General features: G+C 32.8%; 2 protein-coding genes across 4 annotated transcripts; both read right to left on the minus strand.

Moving 5' to 3' along the window:
* Positions 1 to 11267: 11267 nt before the first annotated feature.
* Positions 11268 to 14852, minus strand: LOC112737675 (UPF0664 stress-induced protein C29B12.11c). The gene is made up of 5 exons (XM_025787677.3): positions 14381 to 14852; positions 13883 to 13994; positions 12400 to 12471; positions 12090 to 12304; positions 11268 to 11662 (listed from the first exon to the last, which is right to left on the minus strand). The coding sequence occupies exons 1-5, from the start codon at positions 14494 to 14496 to the stop codon at positions 11551 to 11553; spliced, it is 627 nt and encodes a 208-aa protein (XP_025643462.1). The 5' UTR covers positions 14497 to 14852; the 3' UTR covers positions 11268 to 11550.
* An 807-nt stretch (positions 14853 to 15659) lies between these two features.
* Positions 15660 to 21616, minus strand: LOC112737679 (probable galacturonosyltransferase 6). 3 transcript variants are annotated; one of them, XM_072215167.1, is made up of 8 exons: positions 21180 to 21616; positions 21056 to 21087; positions 19819 to 19860; positions 19486 to 19630; positions 19008 to 19368; positions 18216 to 18573; positions 16721 to 17236; positions 15660 to 16170 (listed from the first exon to the last, which is right to left on the minus strand). In XM_072215167.1, exons 1-8 carry the CDS (start codon positions 21319 to 21321, stop codon positions 15916 to 15918), a joined length of 1851 nt encoding a protein of 616 aa, XP_072071268.1. In that variant the 5' UTR covers positions 21322 to 21616; the 3' UTR covers positions 15660 to 15915. The 3 variants fall into 3 exon arrangements, with proteins under 3 accessions (XP_072071268.1, XP_025643481.1, XP_025643474.1); XM_025787696.3 differs by having other exon boundaries at positions 19008 to 19362; positions 19486 to 19633; XM_025787689.3 differs by having other exon boundaries at positions 19486 to 19633.
* Positions 21617 to 22557: the final 941 nt, after the last annotated feature.

Genomic DNA, 22557 nt, shown 5'->3' on the forward strand with positions numbered 1-22557 from the left:
ATATAAAAAGTTAAAAACGGCATTATTAGTGCACAACAAATCATGGATAGTCCTTAGATATTCGTATCTGTGCAATCCACTCATTTTCATCCACGTGTCAAATAATTCATCCGGGGAACCAAACTCGCATAGTCGCATATTCAAAAATCAAAATTCCTAGAATGTTCTTTTAACTGTTGATGGACTACACGGGTGGAATGCAAATATATTTAGTTGTAGAGGAACTATACCTTACTAGTAAATTCACCGCGAATGATATGTCAGGTCGCGTGTTATTAGCAAGATACATTAGTGCTCCAATGGCACTAAGATATGGTACTTCAGGACCAAGGATATCTTCATTTTCTTCTTTATGACGGAATTGATCCTTTTCCACATCCATAGATCTTACTATCATTGGGGTACTTAATGGATGTGACTTATCCATATAAAATATTTTCAATATTTTTTCTGTGTATGTTGTTTGATGAATAAAGATCCCGTCTTTTATATGCTCGATCTGCAGGCCGAGATAAAATTTAGTCTTTCCAAAATCTTTCATCTCAAACTCTTCTTTTAGAGTTTTTATAATTGTTGGAATCTCTTCAAGAGTCCCAATGATATTTAAATCATCAACGTACACAGCAATTATAATGAACCCAGATGTAGTTTTCTTTATAAAAACACATGGGCAGATATCATCATTCTTAAATCCATTTTTGGCCAGATACTCAGTAAGACGATTATACCACATTCGTCCAGATTGCTTTAGACCATATAAAGATCTTTGCAATTTAATCGAGTATAACCCTTGCGAATATTCATTGGATGGTTTAGATATCTTTAATCCTTCAGGGACTTTCATATAGATATCCCAATCTAATGAGCCGTATAAATAGGCTGTTACCACATCCATTAAATGCATATGCAGTTTATGATATGTAGATAAACTGACCAAATAACGCAAAGTTATCGCATCCACTATAGGGGAATACGTTTCTTCATAATCTATACCGGGCCTTCGTGAAAAACCTTGTGCCACAAGTCGGGCTTTGTAGCGCACGACTTCATTTTTCTCATTTTGTTTTCTCACAAATACCCATTTGTATCCAACAGGTTTTACATCTGCAGGTGTACGAACTACAAGTCCAAAGACTTCACGTTTTGTAAGTGAGACTAATTCAGCCTTCATGGCTGCTTCCCATTTTGGCCAATCATTTCTTTGTTGACATTCTTCAACTGATCTTGGCTCAAGATCCTTATTTTCATGCATGATATTCAATGCCACATTATATGCAAATATTTCATTGACAATTGTCTTATTTCGGTCCCATTTCTCTAGTGTAAAGACATAATTTATCGAGATCTCGTCATTTTCACAATTTTCAGGTACCTGAACGTCTTCTGGCGTTAACATTATATCAGAATTTTGGACAACTGCAAGTGTCTCTAGTATGTCTTTTTCAACAGGAATATTATTTACCTTTTTTCTCTTTCGAGGATTTTTATCTTTGGAATCGACAGGCCTGCCACGCTTCTGGCATGTATTTGCTTCAGTGGCTATTCGTCCTACTGGGACATCAATTCGAACTGGGGCATTTTCCGCTGGTATATAAGATTTGGTAATCCTCTTTGTATCGGAAAATGCATCAGGCAATTCATTTGCTACTCTTTGCAAATGTATAATCTTTTGAACTTCCAGTTCACATTGCCCTAATCGAGGATCTAAATGCATCAACGATGATGCATTCCAGTTAAGCTCCTTTTCAGGAAGCTTATTCTCTCCCCCTAATGTTGAAAATTTTGATTCATCAAAATGACAATCCGCAAACCGGGCTTTAAATACATCTCCAGTTTGTATCTCAAGATACCTCACTATAGAGGGAGAATCATATCCAACATATATTCCCAATTTTCTTTGGGGTCCCATTTTGGTGCGATTATGTGGTGCAATGGGAACATATATCGCACACCCAAATATTCTTAAATGGGAAATATTTGGCTGCTAGCCAAAAGCTAATTGCATAGGAGAGAATTGGTGGTAACTTGTTGGCCTCAAGCGAATAAGTGCTGCGGCATGTAAAATAGCATGCCCCCAAACCGATGTTGGGAGATTTGTTCTCAAAAGTAAAGGTCTAGCAATTAATTGAAGGCGTTTAATAAGTGATTCTGCTAACCCATTTTGTGTATGAACATAAGCTACTGGATGTTCAATACTTATTCCATTAGCCATACAATAAGCATCAAAAGCTTGGGAAGTAAATTCACCAGCATTATCAAGACGAATTGCTTTGATTGGATTTTCTGGAAATTGTGCTTTTAATTGAATAATTTGAGCCAGTAATCTCGCAAACGCCAGGTTGCGAGAAGATAATAAGCACACATGTGACCATCTCGAAGATGCGTCTATTAGGACCATAAAATATCTAAAAGATCCACATGGTGAATGAATAGGTCCACATATATCACCTTGAATCCTTTCTAGGAATTCAGGGGACTCAAATCCAATCTTTACTGGTGATGGCTTTAAAATTAACTTTCCCTGAGAACATGCAGCACAACAAAATTCACTAGTTTTAAGAATCTTCTGGTTCTTTAGTGAATGTCCATGAGAGTTTTCAATAATTCTCCTCATCATGGTTGTTCCCCGATGACCCAATCGGTCGTGCCAAGTTATGAATTCATTTGGTCTAGTAAACTTCTGGTTTACAATGGCATGTGATTCAATTGCACTAATCTTGGTATAATACAACCCAGATGAAAGTGAGGGTAATTTTTCTAATATAACTTTCTTATTTGAATCATGAGTTATGATACATAAATACTCATGATTTTCCTCATTCATTGTCTCAACATGATATACATTTCGGCGAATATCTTTGAAACTCAACAAGTTCCTCAGAGACTTGGTAGATAATAGTGCATTATTTATTATAAATTTTGTTCCTCCAGGAAACAAAATTATAGCTCTTTCGGAGCCTTCTATCACATTGCCTGAGCCAATAATAGTATTAACATATTCCTCTTTTGGCACAAGATGGGTAAAATATATATCACTTTTGAAAATAGTGTGCGAACTTGCACTATCCGCAAGGCATACATCTTCATTACATATCCTTGCCATTCTCTTAAAAAACAAATAATAATAAAATGAGTAGCATGTACAGTTAAATTGAATACTTGATTGGAATTATTTTTCTAAGAAACACTGTACACAACAATAATATCATATACTAAAATTTTATTTAAAAACATAACACGTTTAATGATTTCAAATTTTATAAACATTAATATTTCATTATTTATGTACATCGCATTTGAAACTTAAATACATAGAAAATAAAACTTAACAATAAGTTCTTTACATTATTTATTTACATAGATACTTCACAATCCCACGTATTAAACTATTCCATCATTGATCAAATGACCAATATTTCCTTCAGGATCCTCAAAGAAATCAGATACATCATAATGAGTGGTGGAGTTCTCAGCATCATTTGAAACAAAATTTGTTTCCTTTCCTTTGTCATCCTTTTTCAAAGATGCCTGGTAAAGATCGACTAGGTGCCTTGGGGTACGACAGGTACGAGACCAATGGCCTTTTCCACCACAACGGAAACACTTATCCTCTGTTGATTTATTCTGCCCGATATTCCTTTCTCTATCCCACTTCTGGTGAGATCCTCTCTTTTGAACATGATTCTTTTTCCTTCCATAATTTTTCTTGTTATTAAAAGCTTGCCATTTACCTCTTCTGGGGTAATGATTTGCCGCATTTACTTCAGGAAATGGGGCGGCGCCAGCTGGGCGCGCTTCATGATTTTTCAAGAGTAACTCATTACTGCGTTCAGCAACAAGAAGGCAAGAAATTAACTCAGAATATTTTTTAAACTCCTTTTCTCGATACTGCTGCTGCAGGAGCACATTCGAGGCATGGAAGGTTGAGAAAGTTTTCTCCAACATATCATGATCGGTTATCTTTTCCCCACACAATTTCATTCGTGCGGTGATTCGAAACATTGCAGAATTATATTCATTTATAGATTTAAAATCTTGTAGACGCAAGTGCACCCATTCATATCGAGCTTGAGGAAGTATCACCGTTTTTTGATGATTTTACCTTTCTTCAAGGTCTTTCCAAAGATCTGCAAGATTTTTTAATGTGAGATATTCATTTTTCAACCCTTCGTCAAGATGACGACAAAGGAAAATCATGGCTTTGGCTTTATCCTTCTGGGATGCATTATTTTCAGCCTTAATGGTATCTCCAAGATCCATTGAATCAAGATGGATTTCAGCATCTAATATCCATGATAAATAATTATTTCCAGATATATCAAGAGCATTGAATTCAAGATGAGAGAGCTTCGACATAATGAAAATATTACCTGAGTCTTCCTAAAGATTTGATCAGAGTCTCGTGCTGATAACGTGTTGTAAAATAAATAAAAGATATATAAAATAACGATATATAAATAGAAGACTCTAGCATTAATATAATTAGCTCAATAATGATTTATATATATAATAATATTATATGTTGTAATGTGTATATATATACAAAGATAGAAAGAAGTATTAAAAATAAAGAGAGAGAGAATTGCATTTGTTTATTGTTACCATCTCAATATAATAAAGATGATTAATATTGTTATTAATATTATATGTAAAGAGTAATAGAAAATAGAATTTAAAATACTTATAAAATAAAAGAAGAGAAAAAATTGTAGTAGAAATATAAGGAGAAGAGTATTTGATTGCAACATAAAGAGAGAATTGATTTTTTATTACTTGCTTGTGTGTTTATTCAGATGGATGCTACTCCTATTTATACACACAAATGGTCGTCACTTTTCAACCTTCATTAAATCCATTCTCTCTTGAGAATGATTCCTTCAATATTGAGAAGGTGAGTCTACGTGGTCATCCATATCACAACACTCCCCCTTGGATGACCATTTAGGGTTATTGCCTCGTTAAAACCTTACTAAAGAAAAAACCCAGTGGAAAAAAAAACCTTAGTAAAGGAAAAAAAGTACAATATCCTTTAGTGATGAGGACTGCCTCATTAAAAACCTTGTCAAGAAAAACCCAATGGGAAAAAAACCTGACCAAGGGAAAAAGAGTACAGTCTCCCCTCTTGTCGACATCATTTAATATCTCGAAATCGACGCATCCCAATCTCATGTACCAATCTTTCAAAGGAGGATTCTGGGAGTAACTTTGTGAATAAATCTGCCAGATTGTCACTTGAGCGGATCTGTTGGACATCAATCGTCCCTTGATTTTGAAGATCATGAGTGAAGAAGAATTTGGGGGAAATATGCTTTGTTCTATCACCTTTGATGTATCCGCCTTTAAGTTGAGCAATGCATGCTGTATTATCTTCAAACAGGACAGTCAGAGCTATCTTATGATCAATCAATCCACATGACAACAAAATATATTGAATCAGGTTCCTTAGCCAAAAACACTCGCGACTAGCTTCATGAATCGCTAGTATTTCAGCATGATTAGAAGAGGTTGCTGCTATCGTCTGCTTTGTGGACCTCCATGATATAGCCGTACCACCATATGTGAACAGGTATCCTGTTTGAGATCTCCCTTTATGTGGATCAGACAAGTATCCGGCATCTGCATAGCCAACTAGTTGTGACTTGGATCCATGGGGATAAAATAATCCCATATCAACCGTTCCATGAAGATATCGAAAGATTTGCTTGATTCCACTCCAATGTCTTCTAGTTGGAGAGAAACTATACCTTGCTAGTAAATTCACCGCGAATGATATGCCAGGTCGCGTATTATTAGCAAGATACATTAGTGCTCCAATGGCACTAAGATATGGTACTTCAGGACCAAGGATATCTTCATTTTCTTCTTTAGGACGGAATTGATCCTTTTCCACATCCATAGATCTTACTATCATTGGGGTACTTAATGGATGTGACTTATCCATATAAAATCTTTTCAATATCTTTTCTGTGTATGTTGTTTGATGAATAAAGATCCCGTCTTTTATATGCTCGATCTGCAGGCCGAGACAAAATTTAGTCTTTCCAAGATCTTTCATCTCAAACTCTTCTTTTAGAGTTTTTATAATGGTTGGAATCTCTTCAGGAGTCCCAATGATATTTAAATCATCAACGTACACAGCAATTATAATGAACCCAGATGTAGTTTTCTTTATAAAAACACATGGGCAGATATCATCATTCTTAAATCCATTTTTGGCCAGATACTCAGTAAGACGATTATACCACATTCGTCCAGATTGCTTTAGACCATATAAAGATCTTTGCAATTTAACTGAGTATAACCCTTGCGAATATTCATTGGATGGTTTAGATATCTTTAATCCTTCAGGGACTTTAATATAGATATCCCGATCTAATGAGCCGTATAAATAGGCTGTTACCACATCCATTAAATGCATATGCAGTTTATGATAGGCAGATAAACTGACCAAATAACGCAAAGTTATCGCATTCACTACAGGGGAATACGTTTCTTCATAATCTATACCGGGCCTTTGTGAAAAATCTTGTGCCACAAGTCGGGCTTTGTAGCGCACGACTTCATTTTTCTCATTTTGTTTTCTCACAAATACCTATTTGTATCCAACAGGTTTTACATCTGCAGGTGTACGAACTACAGGTCCAAAGACTTCACGTTTTGCAAGTGAGTCTAATTCAGCCTTCATGGCTGCTTCCCATTTTGGCCAATCATTTCTTTGTCGACATTCTTCAACTGATCTTGGCTCAAGATCCCTATTTTCATGCATGATATTCAATGCCACATTATATGCAAATATTTCATTGACAATTGTCTTATTTCGGTCCCATTTATCTCCTGTAAAGACATAATTTATCGAGATCTCGTCATTTTCACAATTTTCAGGTACCTGAACGTCTTCTGGCATTAACATTATATCAGAATTTTGGACAACTGCAAGTGTCTCTACTATGTCTTTTTCAACAGGAATATTATTTACCTTTTTTTCTCTTTCGAGGATTTTTATCTTTGGAACCGACAGGCCTGCCACGTTTCTGGCGTGTATTTGCTTTAGTGGCTATTCGTCCTACTGGGACATCAATTCGAATTGGGACATTTTCCGCTGGTATATAAGATTTGGTAATCCTCTTTGTATCGGAAAATGCATCAGGCAATTCATTTGCTACTCTTTGCAAATGTATAATCTTTTGAACTTCCAGTTCACATTACCCTGATCGAGGATCTAAATGTATCAACGATGATGCATTCCAGTTAAGCTCCTTTTCAGGAAGCTTATTCTCTCCCCCTAATGTTGGAAATTTTGATTCATCAAAATGACAATCCGCAAACCGGGCTTTAAATACATCTCCAGTTTGTATCTCAATATACCTCACTATAGATGGAGAATCATATCCAACATATATTCCTAATTTTCTTTGGGGTCCCATTTTGGTGTGATTATGTGGTGCAATGGGAACATATATCGCACACCCAAATATTCTTAAATGGGAAATATTTGGCAGCTGGCCAAAAGCTAATTGCATAGGAGAGAATTGGTGGTAACTTGTTGGCCTCAAGCGAATAAGTGCTGCGGCATGTAAAATAGCATGCCCCCAAACCGATGTTGGGAGATTTGTTCTCATAAGTAAGGGTCTAGCAATTAATTGGAGGCGTTTAATAAGTGATTCTGCTAACCCATTTTGTATATGAACATAAGCTACTGGATGTTCAATACTTATTCCATTAGCCATACAATAAGCATCAAAAGCTTGGGAAGTAAATTCACCAGCATTATCAAGACGAATTGCTTTGATTGGATTTTCTGGAAATTGTGCTTTTAATCGAATAATTTGAGCCAGTAATCTCGCAAACGCCAGGTTGCGAGAAGATAATAAGCACACATGTGACCATCTCGAAGATGCGTCTATCAGGACCATAAAATATCTAAAAGATCCACATGGTGAATGAATAGGTCCACATATATCACCTTGAATCCTTTCTAGGAATTCAGGGGACTCAAATCCAATCTTTACTGGTGATGGCTTTAAAATTAACTTTCCCTGAGAACATGCAGCACAACAAAATTCACTAGTTTTAAGAATCTTCTGGTTCTTTAGTGAATGTCCATGAGAATTTTCAATAATTCTCCTCATCATGGTTGTTCCCGGATGACCCAATCGGTCGTGCCAAGTTATGAATTCATTTGGGCTAGTAAACTTCTGGCTTACAATGGCATGTGATTCAATTGCACTAATCTTGGTATAATACAACCCAGATGAAAGTGAGGGTAATTTTTCTAATATAACTTTCTTATTTGAATCATGAGTTGTGATACATAAATACTCATGATTTTCCTCATTCGTTGTCTCAACATGATATCCATTTCGGCGAATATCTTTGAAACTCAACAAGTTCCTTAGAGACTTGGTAGATAATAGTGCATTATTTATTATAAATTTTGTTCCTCCAGGAAACAAAATTATAGCTCTTCCGGAGCCTTCTATCACATTGCCTGAGCCAATAATAGTATTAACATATTCCTCTTTTGGCACAAGATGGGTAAAATATATATCACTTTTGAGAATAGTGTGCGAACTTGCACTATCCGCAAGGCATACATCTTCATTACATATCCTTGCCATTCTCTTAAAAAACAAATAATAATAAAATGAGTAGCATGTACAGTTAAATTGAATACTTGATTGGAATTATTTTCCTAAGAAACACTGTACACAACAATAATATCATATACTAAAATTTTATTTAAAAACATAACACATTTAATGATTTCAAAATTTATAAACATTAATATTTCATTATTTATGTACATCGCATTTGAAACTTAAATACATAGAAAATAAAACTTAACAATAAGTTCTTTACATTATTTATTTACATAGATACTTCACAATCCCACATATTAAACTATTCCATCATTGATCAAATGACCAATATTTCCTTCAGGATCCTCAAAGAAATCAGATACATCATAATGAGTGGTGGAGTTCTCAGCATCATTTGAAACAAAATTTGTTTCCTTTCCTTTGTCATCCTTTTTCAAAGATGCCTGGTAAAGATCGACTAGGTGTCTTGGGGTACGACAGGTACGAGACCAATGGCCTTTTCCACCACAACGGAAAAACTTATCCTCTGTTGATTTATTCTGCCCGATATTCCTTTCTCTATCCCACTTCTGGTGAGATACTCTCTTTTGAACATGGTTCTTTTTCCTTCCATAATTTTTCTTGTTATTAAAAGCTTGCCATTTACCTCTTCTGGGGTAATGATTTGCCGCATTTACTTCAGGAAATGGGGCGGCGCCAGCTGGGCGCGCTTCATGATTTTTCAAGAGTAACTCATTATTGCGTTCAGCAACAAGAAGGCAAGAAATTAACTCAGAATATTTTTTAAACCCCTTTTCTCGATACTGCTGCTGCAGGAGCACATTCGAGGCATGGAAGGTTGAGAAAGTTTTCTCCAACATATCATGATCGGTTATCTTTTTCCCACACAATTTCATTCGTGAGGTGTTTCGAAACATTGCAGAATTATATTCGTTTATAGATTTAAAATCTTGTAGACGCAAGTGCGTCCATTCATATCGAGCTTGAGGAAGTATCACCGTTTTTTGATGATTTTACCTTTCTTCAAGGTCTTTCCAAAGATCTGCATGATCTTTTAATGTGAGATATTCATTTTTCAACCCTTCGTCAAGATGACGACGAAGGAAAAGCATGGCTTTGGCTTTATCCTTCTAGGATGCATTATTTTTAACCTTAATGGTATCTCCAAGATCCATTGAATCAAGATGGATTTCAGCATCTAATATCCATGATAAATAATTGTTTCCAGATATATCAAGAGCATTGAATTCAAGATGAGAGAGCTTCGACATAATGAAAATATTACATGAGTCTTCCTAAAGATTTGATCAGAGTCTCGTGCTGATAACGTGTTGTAAAATAAATAAAAGATATATAAAATAACGATATATAAATAGAAGACTCTAGCATTAATATAATTAGCTCAATAATGATTTATATATATATATATATATATATATATAATAATAATAATAATAATATTATATGTTGTAATGTGTATATATATACAAAGATAGAAAGAAGTATTAAAAATAAAGAGAGAGAGAATTGCATTTGTTTATTGTTACCATCTCAATATAATAAAGATGATTAATATTGTTATTAATATTATATGTAAAGAGTAATAGAAAATAGAATTTAAAATACTTATAAAATAAAAGAAGAGAAAGAATTGTAGTAGAAATATAAGGAGAAGAGTATTTGATTGCAACATAAAGAGGGAATTGATTTTTTATTACTTGCTTGTGTGTTTATTCAGATGGATGCTACTCCTATTTATACACACAAATGGTCGTCACTTTTCAACCTTCATTAAATCCATTCTCTCTTGAGAATGATTCCTTCAATATTGAGAAGGTGAGTCTACGACCAAATCAGTAAATAGCATAGATTTGCTAAGTAATGATTAATCTTTTATACAAGCAAATTAAGTCTTTATTTGGGTGCTATTATTTTGATTAAAAAAATTTTAACAAAAAAAGATCTTTTTTTATTTTTTAATGTATTTGACAAATTTCTAATAATAAAAGTAAAAGTACTAGAAAAATAAAAAAAATCTTTTTTGAAAAATTGTAATTTACATTTTTTTAAAAAGATTTTTTTTAAAAAGATGTTTTCATATGATAAATAAATAAAAAATACTTTTATATTGTTATACACAAACATAATTAATAAATAAAAAGATCTTTTTGTATGATATATCCAAACATAAAATTATTTTTACCTTTTCATAAGATCTTTTAAAAAAAATTAACTCTAAAAAAAATCTTTTTTTAAAAACTAACCCAAACAAACTTCAAATCTTGTGAAGAAAGTGCTAAAATTTTAAGACATTTGATTTTTACGTAAAGGGACCTTTTTATTCTTTTAAGAAAAAGAAGCTTTAACCAAACAAGTGTTTACGGGTGCATGGATATTGGACTGTTGTGGAAAAGAATTGGTAGTCAAACTTAAAATAATTCGGTCCGTTCCCACAAATTCTTAATTACACTACAAATTATGTAGATAACTTTATATGCAATGTGTAAATACATTATGAACTTTCTTGAATAGTGTTATATATCGTGTGATCCAAGAATAAGTGCGTAAACGATATTTATATATTCATCGTTTAGTTATTGTTACAAATAGGCACTAATCCTATTCAATGTGTTAATCAAGCACTTTTCGTGGAGACACTGTAAACAATTTGTTGCTGAGAGAGAATATATATATTTGAAGTCCTGTTTCTATGTACAAGAAATGTTGCACACTTCATAGTAAACTGACTCCAATCACTGGTCATCAATCAAAAAAGGAACACAATTACACAAATATCTGTCGATACCATACACATCAGAATCTTCAAAGAGCAATATATATTGATTGCACAACGTGATCATGTTTATCATAACAGCAATAGTAATACCCAGTTCCACATTTATAAACACCTACGCTGTAGGGTAAGAAGGAAGATGCAGTTTCAGAGACTTTAAAGTTGTTGGCCTGCACCTGGCTGCTGCTGATATGTCCGACGCCTAAGCTGAGAATCAGTACCAGGTTGTTGTAGAAATATTTTTGTTGGATCATTAGGATCAACGTATCTGCAAAAATTCAAAACGAGGAAGACATAATAAGTAGTATACTATAATCTTAAAAAGCAATTTATTCTTTGTTTTATAATTAAGATTTGTTAGGATAATCAATCATCTTCCTATTGAAGAAACATAGCAACAAACAAGAATTATTCCCCTTTTTCTTTCACTAGGTAGCGTCAGTTACATTGATCAAACAATACCATAGTGCTCTTTTATAGATTATTATTTAAATCTCTTAAACAATCTTTCCAAAGTTTTCTTAGGTCTCCATCTAACTAAAGATACATGATTATCCTTCATTTGATCCACCAGAACCTCTACAAGCCTTTTCCAAGAAGGTTCGTACTATCTTTCCTATTATCTACTCGGACCCTCTCCCTAACTCTAATGTCTTCATTACTAACATAAATTTAAAGCAAAAAGTTTCACTTACGCATGTCTCATCATCTCATCAACAGGAGTCTGAGCTGCCTGCAACGGATCCACCCAAGTTTGTGTTGGCTGCACAAATGGCTGTCGATTATACTGTCTGACTGCACTAATCAAGTTGAAGAAGAGAGGAACAAAGGTTCCACAGCCACCCTCTTTGAACAAGATCTTGAATGTGTATGTGGAGTAGAGCGCTCTGTTTTGCTCATCTGGAACTACCTGTTGCAATTTCATAAGTTCAAGGATTAAGACCAAATAATCATGGTACCTCAGAGAAAAAGTGGCTAGCTAGAAAATAGAAAATATATACTTACTGGTTCAACTTGTCCAGAAATGTTGTTGCAGTGAAACACTGGCTGGTTAAATTTTTCATGATGAACATAAAGCTGCATTATGAAGGAAAAATAAGGATCAGCAAAATAAAAATAATGAGACAATAATAGTATAGCGCATATATATATTGTGCTACTTATGGTTACCAATACAGAACCAAAAATGCAGAAGAAAGTACATTGTATTACTATAAGGTCGAGTTTTAAGTGGAATAATAGTTTTCCAACTAAGTCAAATCAAGGTTAACCTCCAGTCACTTCATATCAAATATCAAAGGAACTAAGTCACTTAGTAATCAAACCTCAAAGAATTACATTTTTTTTAAATGCCTTATGTGTTGATAATGTCAATTCATATATATCATGTTACTGTTAAAGAGACAGTTTCACTTAAAAAGTAAATCTTCATCCTTCAAAAGAGTTAAGATGTAAGGAAAGATAATCTACAAGTAATACGACAAAAAACAGGGCTACATGCTACACTTGAAAAGTAAAATGTATTTTACTCATAATGCCACGGCATGAAACACTTTCATCATCAAAGATGCTTAAAGAAATATGTTGACCAAATAAACAATGGAACAGACACTAGACAACTTCATACTCGTGTTCTCATTATAAACTATTGATATGTATATTTACCAATATTCCCAGCTTTCCAACTGAATATTCCACCACCTTCCTCTCACTGCCAAATCAAGACTCTCATTCTCAAATCTTAATATGATTAGTTGGTCTAACAACATTTGTCTCCTAAAAGAATTACCTGGCCCTCAATGTTTTATCTCCAAGATAGTGTTGGACAGTATCAAAAAGAGAGGCGGTGGATTGTGGTCATTCATTTTGATGCATAACTCATAAAACCTTCAGCTGTTGAAGGCTGCTCCTGGAACCACCTAGAATTCTAAGTTGTTTGTGGCTGTGGCAAGGTAAAGATCCCTAGATTCGGGTCAACTTAGCTCTAACTTCTATGTATGTCAAGGTCTTCTTTAACGTGAAAACCAAAAGTTCATCAGCTATTAGTCACTTTTAGGGACTCTGTCTAATTAATGACGTCCAGTGCGATCGATATCTTTTACTCCCTAAGGATCGTGCAGGGGTTTTCATCTCAATGAGTCACGGATCAGGGTATCAATCAGTAAATTTTACAAAGACAGTTCAGGATTTATACATTTCTAATTCCTAAAGTTGGCTGCCCTAAACCCCCCAATGTCATCCCTAACCATTCCCTTATCGATTCTCATATCAAATAAATCCATCCCTTGCCACTGGACAAAGATGGACACATTAATCCTTTGTGTGGAAAAACTAATCCTCACCATTTTTCCTTCCCCAAAATTTTGAAGGATGAATTTGCCATTTCAAAATTTGAAGGGACGAGATAGGAGTTCACTCTAAATTATTAATTAAGCGCATAACCTGAAATAACAAACGTGAAAGAAGTAGAGAAGCAGAAACAACATACCAGAGGCATATCAAAAGCATAGAAGTGACCAATTTGAGATTTTGCAACGAAGACCATCCTTATATTCGACAAATAGATTGTTCCCTTTGTTTTGAGTTTACCCCCAGCATTTCTGAATCATGCACACATGAACCAAAAACAAATTAAAAACAATAATAATGATCATTATAGCAAACACCTTGTACACAAATTTGAAATAACTAACATTGGCAACATTTAGCTACAAGTCCCTGAGAACTACGAATAATGTTACTAATATCGATCACACTAGTGCTTAACCACCAGAAAATTGCAACAGTCAATAACTCTCTACCGAAATTTCCTATTATATCAGATCAATAGAGCCAAAATAGATTTTATGTTTTTCAATGTATCAATTAGGTCTTCACTCCCCATAGAATCAATAATTAACCCAAAATTGAAGAAAGTAATTAACAAAATAATTGATTATTGAAGATAAAATAAGAAAAATTGAAAGGAAAGAGAAGGAAAACTAACGGAGAATCGGGAATCTTATCGACTTCGAATTCGACGCCATCTCTGGACAAGACGAACATCTCGTTGACGAAAGGGACGGGCATCCAATTTGGTAAGAGTTGAGGATTCAAAGCCATAATCGCACCAATTCAATTCAATTAGAAGATCTAAAATTCACAATCACAGTATGCGAATAATGTTTATCTTGAAGAAGAAGAAGGGTTTTGTTTTGTGATTTTGGTTGGTTTTGGAGGGTTTTTGAAGGAATGAATGATGGCAAGGTGGCAACGTCTTATTTTGCACCGAACTCGCGCGTTTATAGAATTTCTAGAACAAATCCCCTGTCAAACCCCATTTTTCTTTTTAAGCTTCCACAGTTTTCCAAACTGGATTCTTCCAATAACAAATAATAATAAATTATTTGTTATTATTAGTTTTAAGGAGAATTTATGAAAATAAAATATTTGGCTTCTAAAATTATGGAAATATAACTTTTACAATTTGAATGCGAAACGATTTATATAGATTTGTAGAAAATTATATTTTTGTATTTAAATTGCAAAATTTATATTTTCGTAATTTTAAAAGTTAAATATTTTATTTTCATAAATTATTCTAGTTTTAATTATCATTCTAATTTTTTTGGTTTAATAATTTACTAATATATTTTTAATTTATATTTTTAAATATTATTAATTAATTATTGACTAAAAATAATAAATTTTACTAAACATCTAATATTTTTCATAAATAAAAATAAAAGTTTTTAATTAAGAATGCGTATTAAAATTATTATTTATATAAATAATTTAATTTAATATAACTGATTTTATATGATCATTCAATTTAATTCGTAAATAATATTTAAATAATAAATTTAAAAATTATTACTTTTGATAATAATATTGTCAAAATTAAAATTTTTAATAAATATAAAATAAATATATTAAAAAGTTAAGATGTATATATTTTCTATTAAAAAATTTCTATTCATAATTTTAATATGTGTAATAAGGACAGATATTACTAAACCCATAATTACAATATACTCCTAATTAATGTTTTTTTAATTGAAATTTGTTTTATCCAAATGAGTCGTATCATTTTGGCTACCAAGGTATAGGTTTTACATGGGCTGTTAAAGTTAATTGTGTTACCAAAGTTATAGAATACAACTTTTCCATCAAGTCTTCATTAGTAACTTTCTCACTCAATTTTAATTTAGAACTTATTTTAAAGAGAAGAGTTGTATTCACATGCTATTTTAAAATCTTACAGCCTTTAATACATCAATCCACAATGAGTTTTAGACAAGAATACAATCTTTCATATCTTGTCTTTCTGTTATATTATATTGTAATTTTGGTACGTTTTCTTTTGCTTTGTTCTTTTGTTCCCAATGCAAAAAGAAAACAAAAATTAAGAATATACATACATCACTAAATATGGAAAAAAAAATTGTAAAACAACAAATGATAATAAATAACAATTTTAATAATAATTAAATAACAGTATTTCTAAATTTAATGTAGATTAAAAAAAATTTAGATTTTGGACTATGGCTGGAGATTGCACCGTTCCATAAATGGTTGGTCAAATTTCAAGAATTTGGTCCAATAATTTTTATATCTGCCCATTGCAATATCTAACCATGGCTTCCTGATTCCATCATAGTGTATAACAGCAGCATGCTCAATCTCATTTCTATCAACACCAGAGTTATGACCAAGTCCTTGAACATGCCATCTTCTGTCCAACAATGTTGTCTTGTTATAGAAGGTGAGCCACCCTAGAGGTTGAATTCCAATGTTCTGAAAAAATTCACCAGCCAAAATGTGTCATTATTTGTTTCAGTGCATCAGAGTTTAGAATAATAAAACAGAGTAACAAAAAATAAAATAAAAATACAAGCTGCTGAAATACAAATGCTAATAATGCAAAAGAAAATTGTATACTTATATTGAGAGAATCAACTTTCAAAAGTTTGGATGCCTACAAGTCATTCTTAAATATGTTTTTGCTCTCTAGACTCTATAAATACAGGTCATTTTTGTATTTGGTATTAGTCTTTGACTAATTTCTCTTTTGGTCCTGCTATCAAGTTGGACTGTTAAACGATGATGACATGCAAATAGAAATTCAAGTTGTTATTGACACATGTCATTATTAATGAGGGGCATATCATCAGTTAACAGAAACCACATAACGATAGGGACCAAAATGGTCTAAGGGGCCAAAATCAAAGTAAAATTAGTAAGGAATCAAAATCAAAATGACTTGTATATTTATAAAAACCAAAAACATATTTAAACAATTAAACCATTAATCTTTTGACAAGTAGGGATTGTTTTCTAGTCATACCATTTGCAAATATTTGTGATAGAGAGAAGTTAAATTATGCATCCTCCACTGCTGCAAATCAAACAAGTTCATCCCAAATGCCCAAGTGCATGCATTGACATCAAACCTTTCTCCAAGTAATGGATCTGAAATGTTTATGAACATATCCATTCTGTGAAATGGAGCTTCTCCTTCCTTGCAAGTTCCAACAGCTCCAATGACATTTCCATTCATATCTGCGGTCCATAGTTCACTGAGATCTTGTTGCACCACCACATCATGATCAAATAGCATAATCTTGTTTAGAGTAGGGAAAATATCCGGCAGGTAGAAACGAAGGTGGTTCAACTCAGAAGTATATATTGGATCAGTAGAATTAGGTTTCTCTAAGGTATTGTACTTGGAAAACCATCCATAGTTGTCTATGCTCTGAATGTGAACTGTTGCTTTGTCAGGAGGGTTTAATAAGAACCACATTGAGATTCCTGGTAAGTTGTGTGAATTAGTCACTACATGGAAAACAAGCTTCTCTGGTTCCTGCCATGTAAAAGTTCTTGCAAGTGTTATTGACACTATTAATCTATAAATAATCATTCACATTGGAGTCGACATCAATAAGTTTCTCATCTATTAGTTAAATTGTCACGATGCTGTACATAATGAAAATGAATCCCTAGTTTGTTGAGTCAAGACAAGCGAAAGGATTTGGTGCAGGTACTGGAGACAAATTAAATGACTTGTTAGGGGAGCTCATACACAGATATATCATCTTTGTCTCTCTATCTAATCTAATATTTGCTACAACTTAGACACTTCTTTAAACTAAGAAAGCTTAGAAGTTAAAAAGAGCTCCACCAAACTGGAAAATAACTGGTTATTCATTAGTTAATGTTATATGTGATGTAATTAAATTAAAATAATATGCAAGCTTAGTTTTACAAGCAGCACTGCAGCAGAGAGGCATTGAATGTGGAAATGGAGGTATAATAAAAGGAATGTTCATTTTTTAATTAACATTTGCCACTCTGAAATATCATATTTCCTCACTAAAGCTTTTACTGGTCTCGAATGGACTAACATTGATTCTGCATCAAGATTGGCAGTAACCAAAGCTGCACCAAGAATAACTACTTTTAAGGTACCTGGGATCAACTTCAAATTTCACTAAAAAAGGCAGAAAGTCAACTTGCCTCAATGTTGAAGGAAGGTTGACAATATTAGATCAATAATATAGTGAACAGGGTAGGCAAGCACTTTTGGGTTTTGGCAGTACGAACACTTGGGTGGCTTCAGCATTCGTAAATCCAAAATGACCACTAAAGGACTAAGTATAAGTTTCCATATATTGAAATAACTTCAGAGGAAAGCCTACCGCTATTTTACTAGTACCCTTTCCTATTTTTCAAGAGTTACATCAAGAGTCACAACATCAACATTGGCTTGAAAGTAGAAGTTTCGCAAGGCAAACAAAATAAAAGGGACCCAATCCATATGCCAGAAAACTTAGGTATGTTACCTTGGCAGTAGAGACAGTAGAGTTGACAACCACTGCACAGGCTAGAACATTGTCAGTGAAAACAGCATAATGATAAAGTTCTGGATTATAAATCTTATTTTCATTTGGAAGCTTTCTCTGCTCAGGCCTCATGGCAAAGTATTCCGCAGTCAGCCGCATAGAAAGACAGTGCAGGCCTTTCGGGGTGGTCCTTCCAGCAAGTTGAGCAAGAAATGTTGCTTGAATTCGCTGAGAACGAACTTGCTGTTCAGTGGTATGCTTCATTGCTTGGAGCTTATCAGCCATAGCACAACAATTTGGGAATATGCGGTAAGCTTTAGACAACGAAGCCTCCATGTGTCTCATACTCTGCAAAACACTGCAAACTTTTCTCATTTACAGATTGTAAAGTTGCCAGTTTTTGTTAACAGTTCATATCACTTCAAATGTCTCATTGATTATTATTTATACATCTGAGAAAAAAAGTATGCTTAGGTCCCTGAAAATGCAAGAAGTCTTAATGAGATCACTCAAATTCTAATTAACGAGTTGAATCCTCCTTACATTTTTTTTTTTAAGTACAAACTAAGTTCTTTTCAAACAGTGCTGTTGATAGAAGGTCCAAATGAAGCTATTAAATTTAAAACATACAAGAATTCAACTGATAAAACTAGTCGTCACAGGACAAAAATGAAAAATCAGGTTATATAGTTCTTTAAATCTTTCAGGGACCAAAAACATTAGTTTTCTACTGAAATTTCCAGATTGTATTTGCATGAATGTAAAATACATAGGAAACTAAACTTTATTTACCTTGCTGACAGATCTGAATCCTTGGTGGCTTCGCCAACTGCCTGTTCAAGCTCTCTCATTAGCAGCTCCAACTCCTTCAAACGCAAGTTGCCGCTTGGTGGTGCAAGATTCAAGTATGTTTTGGCTCTAAGAATTTGATCCTTAATCTCTTCAATCTTCGGATTCCTCACTTCATGAGACTCAGAATTTACAATCTGATTATGTTTGCCTTCTTTTCTACCAGAGTCCTTGTTTGTCACTTTGATGTTATCATCGGGCATTCGAAGTGAATGAACATGTATATCCTTATCTCCAGCCATAGAAGATGATTCTTTCTGCTTAGTTCCCTGTTTTCGTATTTCATCATGGTCGAATCCTGTAACTTGATAATGGTGAAAGTTTCAGAAAGTACCAAATTGTTTAGTTCTAGACTTCTAGTATCATAGGCACAGACCGAAATGTAAGCACTATATCTATAAATTAACCAACAATTACCAACCATTTCTTTCCAAAAGTTCATATCTGTGCCCTGCAATTCTAGACTCCTCAGAATCATTATTCTGGTTGGAATTGTAATTAATTGTTGAAACTGAATCTTTTACTTTATAAACAACATGATTTGGCTCTTCTAATTCTTCAGCACCCTCCTGAATCACAATATTAGGCACTATATCACAACGGTAAAACTACAAAATAACAATAATGATACTAGATTCTTATCTTTCAATTACTGGAAAAGAATTTTCTTATTCACAACATATGATGTAGAATTTTCTTTTCTTCTTTTTTTTTTAAAAAAAAATTAACAAACAAATCTTCCACTACGCACTACCTGTTCTACAGCATTCAACTTCAAGCTATCTGTCTTGTATGCCTGAAACAATAAGAATAAAATCAGAGATAACGTAAGAGTATATAATTATTATTTGCATTATTAATGCATGTAATACTCTGTAGGGCTGGCAATTCATACCCTACCCATGAGTACCCAATCCGGTCCAACCCGTTCGGATAGGGTAGGATACGGTCCGGGTATGCCTGCGGGTAGGGTAGGGTACGGGTTTAGGGTGTACCCTACCCGCACCTCATATATAACACATATTTTATAAAAATCTCTCTATATAAGAGAAGGAAGTAAGAGTTGAACCCACAACCTCTCTTATGTAATGACTTATAATAAATGAACAACCACTAAACTAGTTAGTTGATTTAATAATTTAGAACATTAGTTTTTTATTTTTTATGTTATTAATACGTATAAAATTCGAAATAATTAAATTTTATATTTACTTTGAAAAAATTTAATATTTCTGCAGATAGGGTAGGGTAGGGTAGGGTTAGGGTTTAGAATTTTAGGGTGCGGATAGGATTAGGGTTGAGAGATTCTCAACCCGCACGTAGGGTAGGGTAGAGTTTTAATGAAATTTTCAACCCGTGGGTAGGGTTAGGGTAGAGTCCAAACCCTACCCTACCCTATACTCATTGCCAGCCCTATGTAATAGGTATTGCCACCTGGACAAAATAGTCAATTTCCACACCCACTATCTCCAAAAGAAAAAAAAAAGTGTCAAATTAAAAGAGTAGCCAATTAGAAATTAAAAAGTTTTGTATTGACATTGCATAGAAATTAAAATTCCAAGTTTAATGCAATGATAAGCAAAAGAGTTTTACACAATTAATTGTCGTTGTTATTATTATTATTATTATTATTAATAGCAGTACCAATCCAATTTTCACGCTGATAAAGCAGAATAAAGTTTCTTCCAGCTTAAACGGGAACCAAAATCCAAAATCCAAAATCCGAGAAAAGCGCAAGAAAATCCAATTGCCCTGTGCAGTGTGCACCACCGACACTAGAACAGTAATAGAAATCAAACTTCGAATAAATAAATAAATAAATAAATAAATATGCCTAATTACACAATTCCTTCACAAACAATGCCACATAGCTAATCATTACCAAAAATCTATCCAAAAATTCAGCTAAATCAGTCAAATTAGAATCAAAATTACTGATTTATCCAAGTTAAAAAACAGCATTAAATCGAAAAAGAAACAAAATTACTTACAACGCGATATAAGTCTTCGAGAAAATCTTTCCCTGAAACGACATTGAAATTGCACCAAATCAGTTTACAAATAAATAAATAAATAAAAATAAAACGACATTGTAAAGTAGCAAAACGCAGTTACCGAGTGGAGAGAGGAGGTTGAGCCTGTGAGAGAAGAAGAGAAGAGGGGAAAGGACAGAGAGGTAGAGAAGAGAGAGAAAGAGAACCCTATTTTTGCGGCGATAACGAAGTAGAAGTAGAAGCTTCTGCTTCATCATCATCATTTCATATCTATGAAGAGTGAAAGTTTTGTTGCTGGAAGCACATTACTTTACACAGTAGATTTAGATCAGAATCCAAAGAACAGAGAGAGAGTTTGATTCGGTGCTTCGAGGTGAAGGGAAGAACAGGGTGGTGTCGAGATGAGAAAGAGGTTACTAGAGTTTCCAGCTACTCTCTCCCTTGTGCTCCTTACTGAGCAAGAATGACTGAATGAGTGAAGGAGGAGCAGTGAAGAACCGGAGTTTTCCAATTTTCTTTCTTTTTTTTTTCTTTTTAATATTTAAGTGTTGATATAGCCACCTTTTGTGGCTAATTTTTTTGGTTAATTATTATGCTCGTCTTCATCATTTTGTTAAATTTTTATATTATTTTTAATTTTATAATTAATTTTTTTATATTAAAATTAATAGAATATTATTTTTAAGATATATATAATAAAAATTAATTAGTTTTTAATTACAAACATCTTTAATTTATCAAAAAATATTCTAACTTTAATATTTTTTATATTAAAAATAACATAATTATAAAATTAAAATAATATAAAAATTTAATCGAAAAAATAAAAATCTAATAATAAATTTAATAAAATTACAAAAATTAATAAAATAATTAAATCTTTTTCATCTATATATATTTCATACAAAATAAAATTTTTTTGGTGTCTGAACACATTCAAAACAAATTTAGAAAGAAAAAGTATAGATTATCAATATATTATTTGTAAATTTATTATCAACAATAATTAATTATTATATTTTAATTATAATTAGTATTGACATGTATAAGAAGACATATTTTTCAAAATACTTTCATTAGATATCCATATAAAAAAAATATTTTATTAGATATAACACATCTATAAAAATATTTCTATTAAATACAACTATAAATAAAAATTGACAAAAATCAGTAAAATTTTTATTAATTATGTAGCGAGATTTAGTTAGAAATAACATTGTCTATTTTTTATTGTTAAAACTTAAAAGTTACGTTATTCTTTGCTTAAATAGATAGAGATCAGATTAAGAATTCTTTTAAAACAAAACTTTTTCGATTAGTCTCTACCGAAAATAATTTGTAAAGGACAAAATAAATGCACACTATAGAATAAAATTCTATAAAAAAACACATATATGAAAGCTAAATTGTAGTAACAAACATTAAACGTTGTGGAAAGGATAGAAACAAAATTAACTTTTTTTCTTTTATTTATCTGTTACTGCTTTAAGAATTAT

The sequence above is a fragment of the Arachis hypogaea genome, chromosome 2, assembly GCF_003086295.3.
Source record: "Arachis hypogaea cultivar Tifrunner chromosome 2, arahy.Tifrunner.gnm2.J5K5, whole genome shotgun sequence".
NCBI classification, from domain to species: Eukaryota; Viridiplantae; Streptophyta; class Magnoliopsida; order Fabales; family Fabaceae; genus Arachis; species Arachis hypogaea.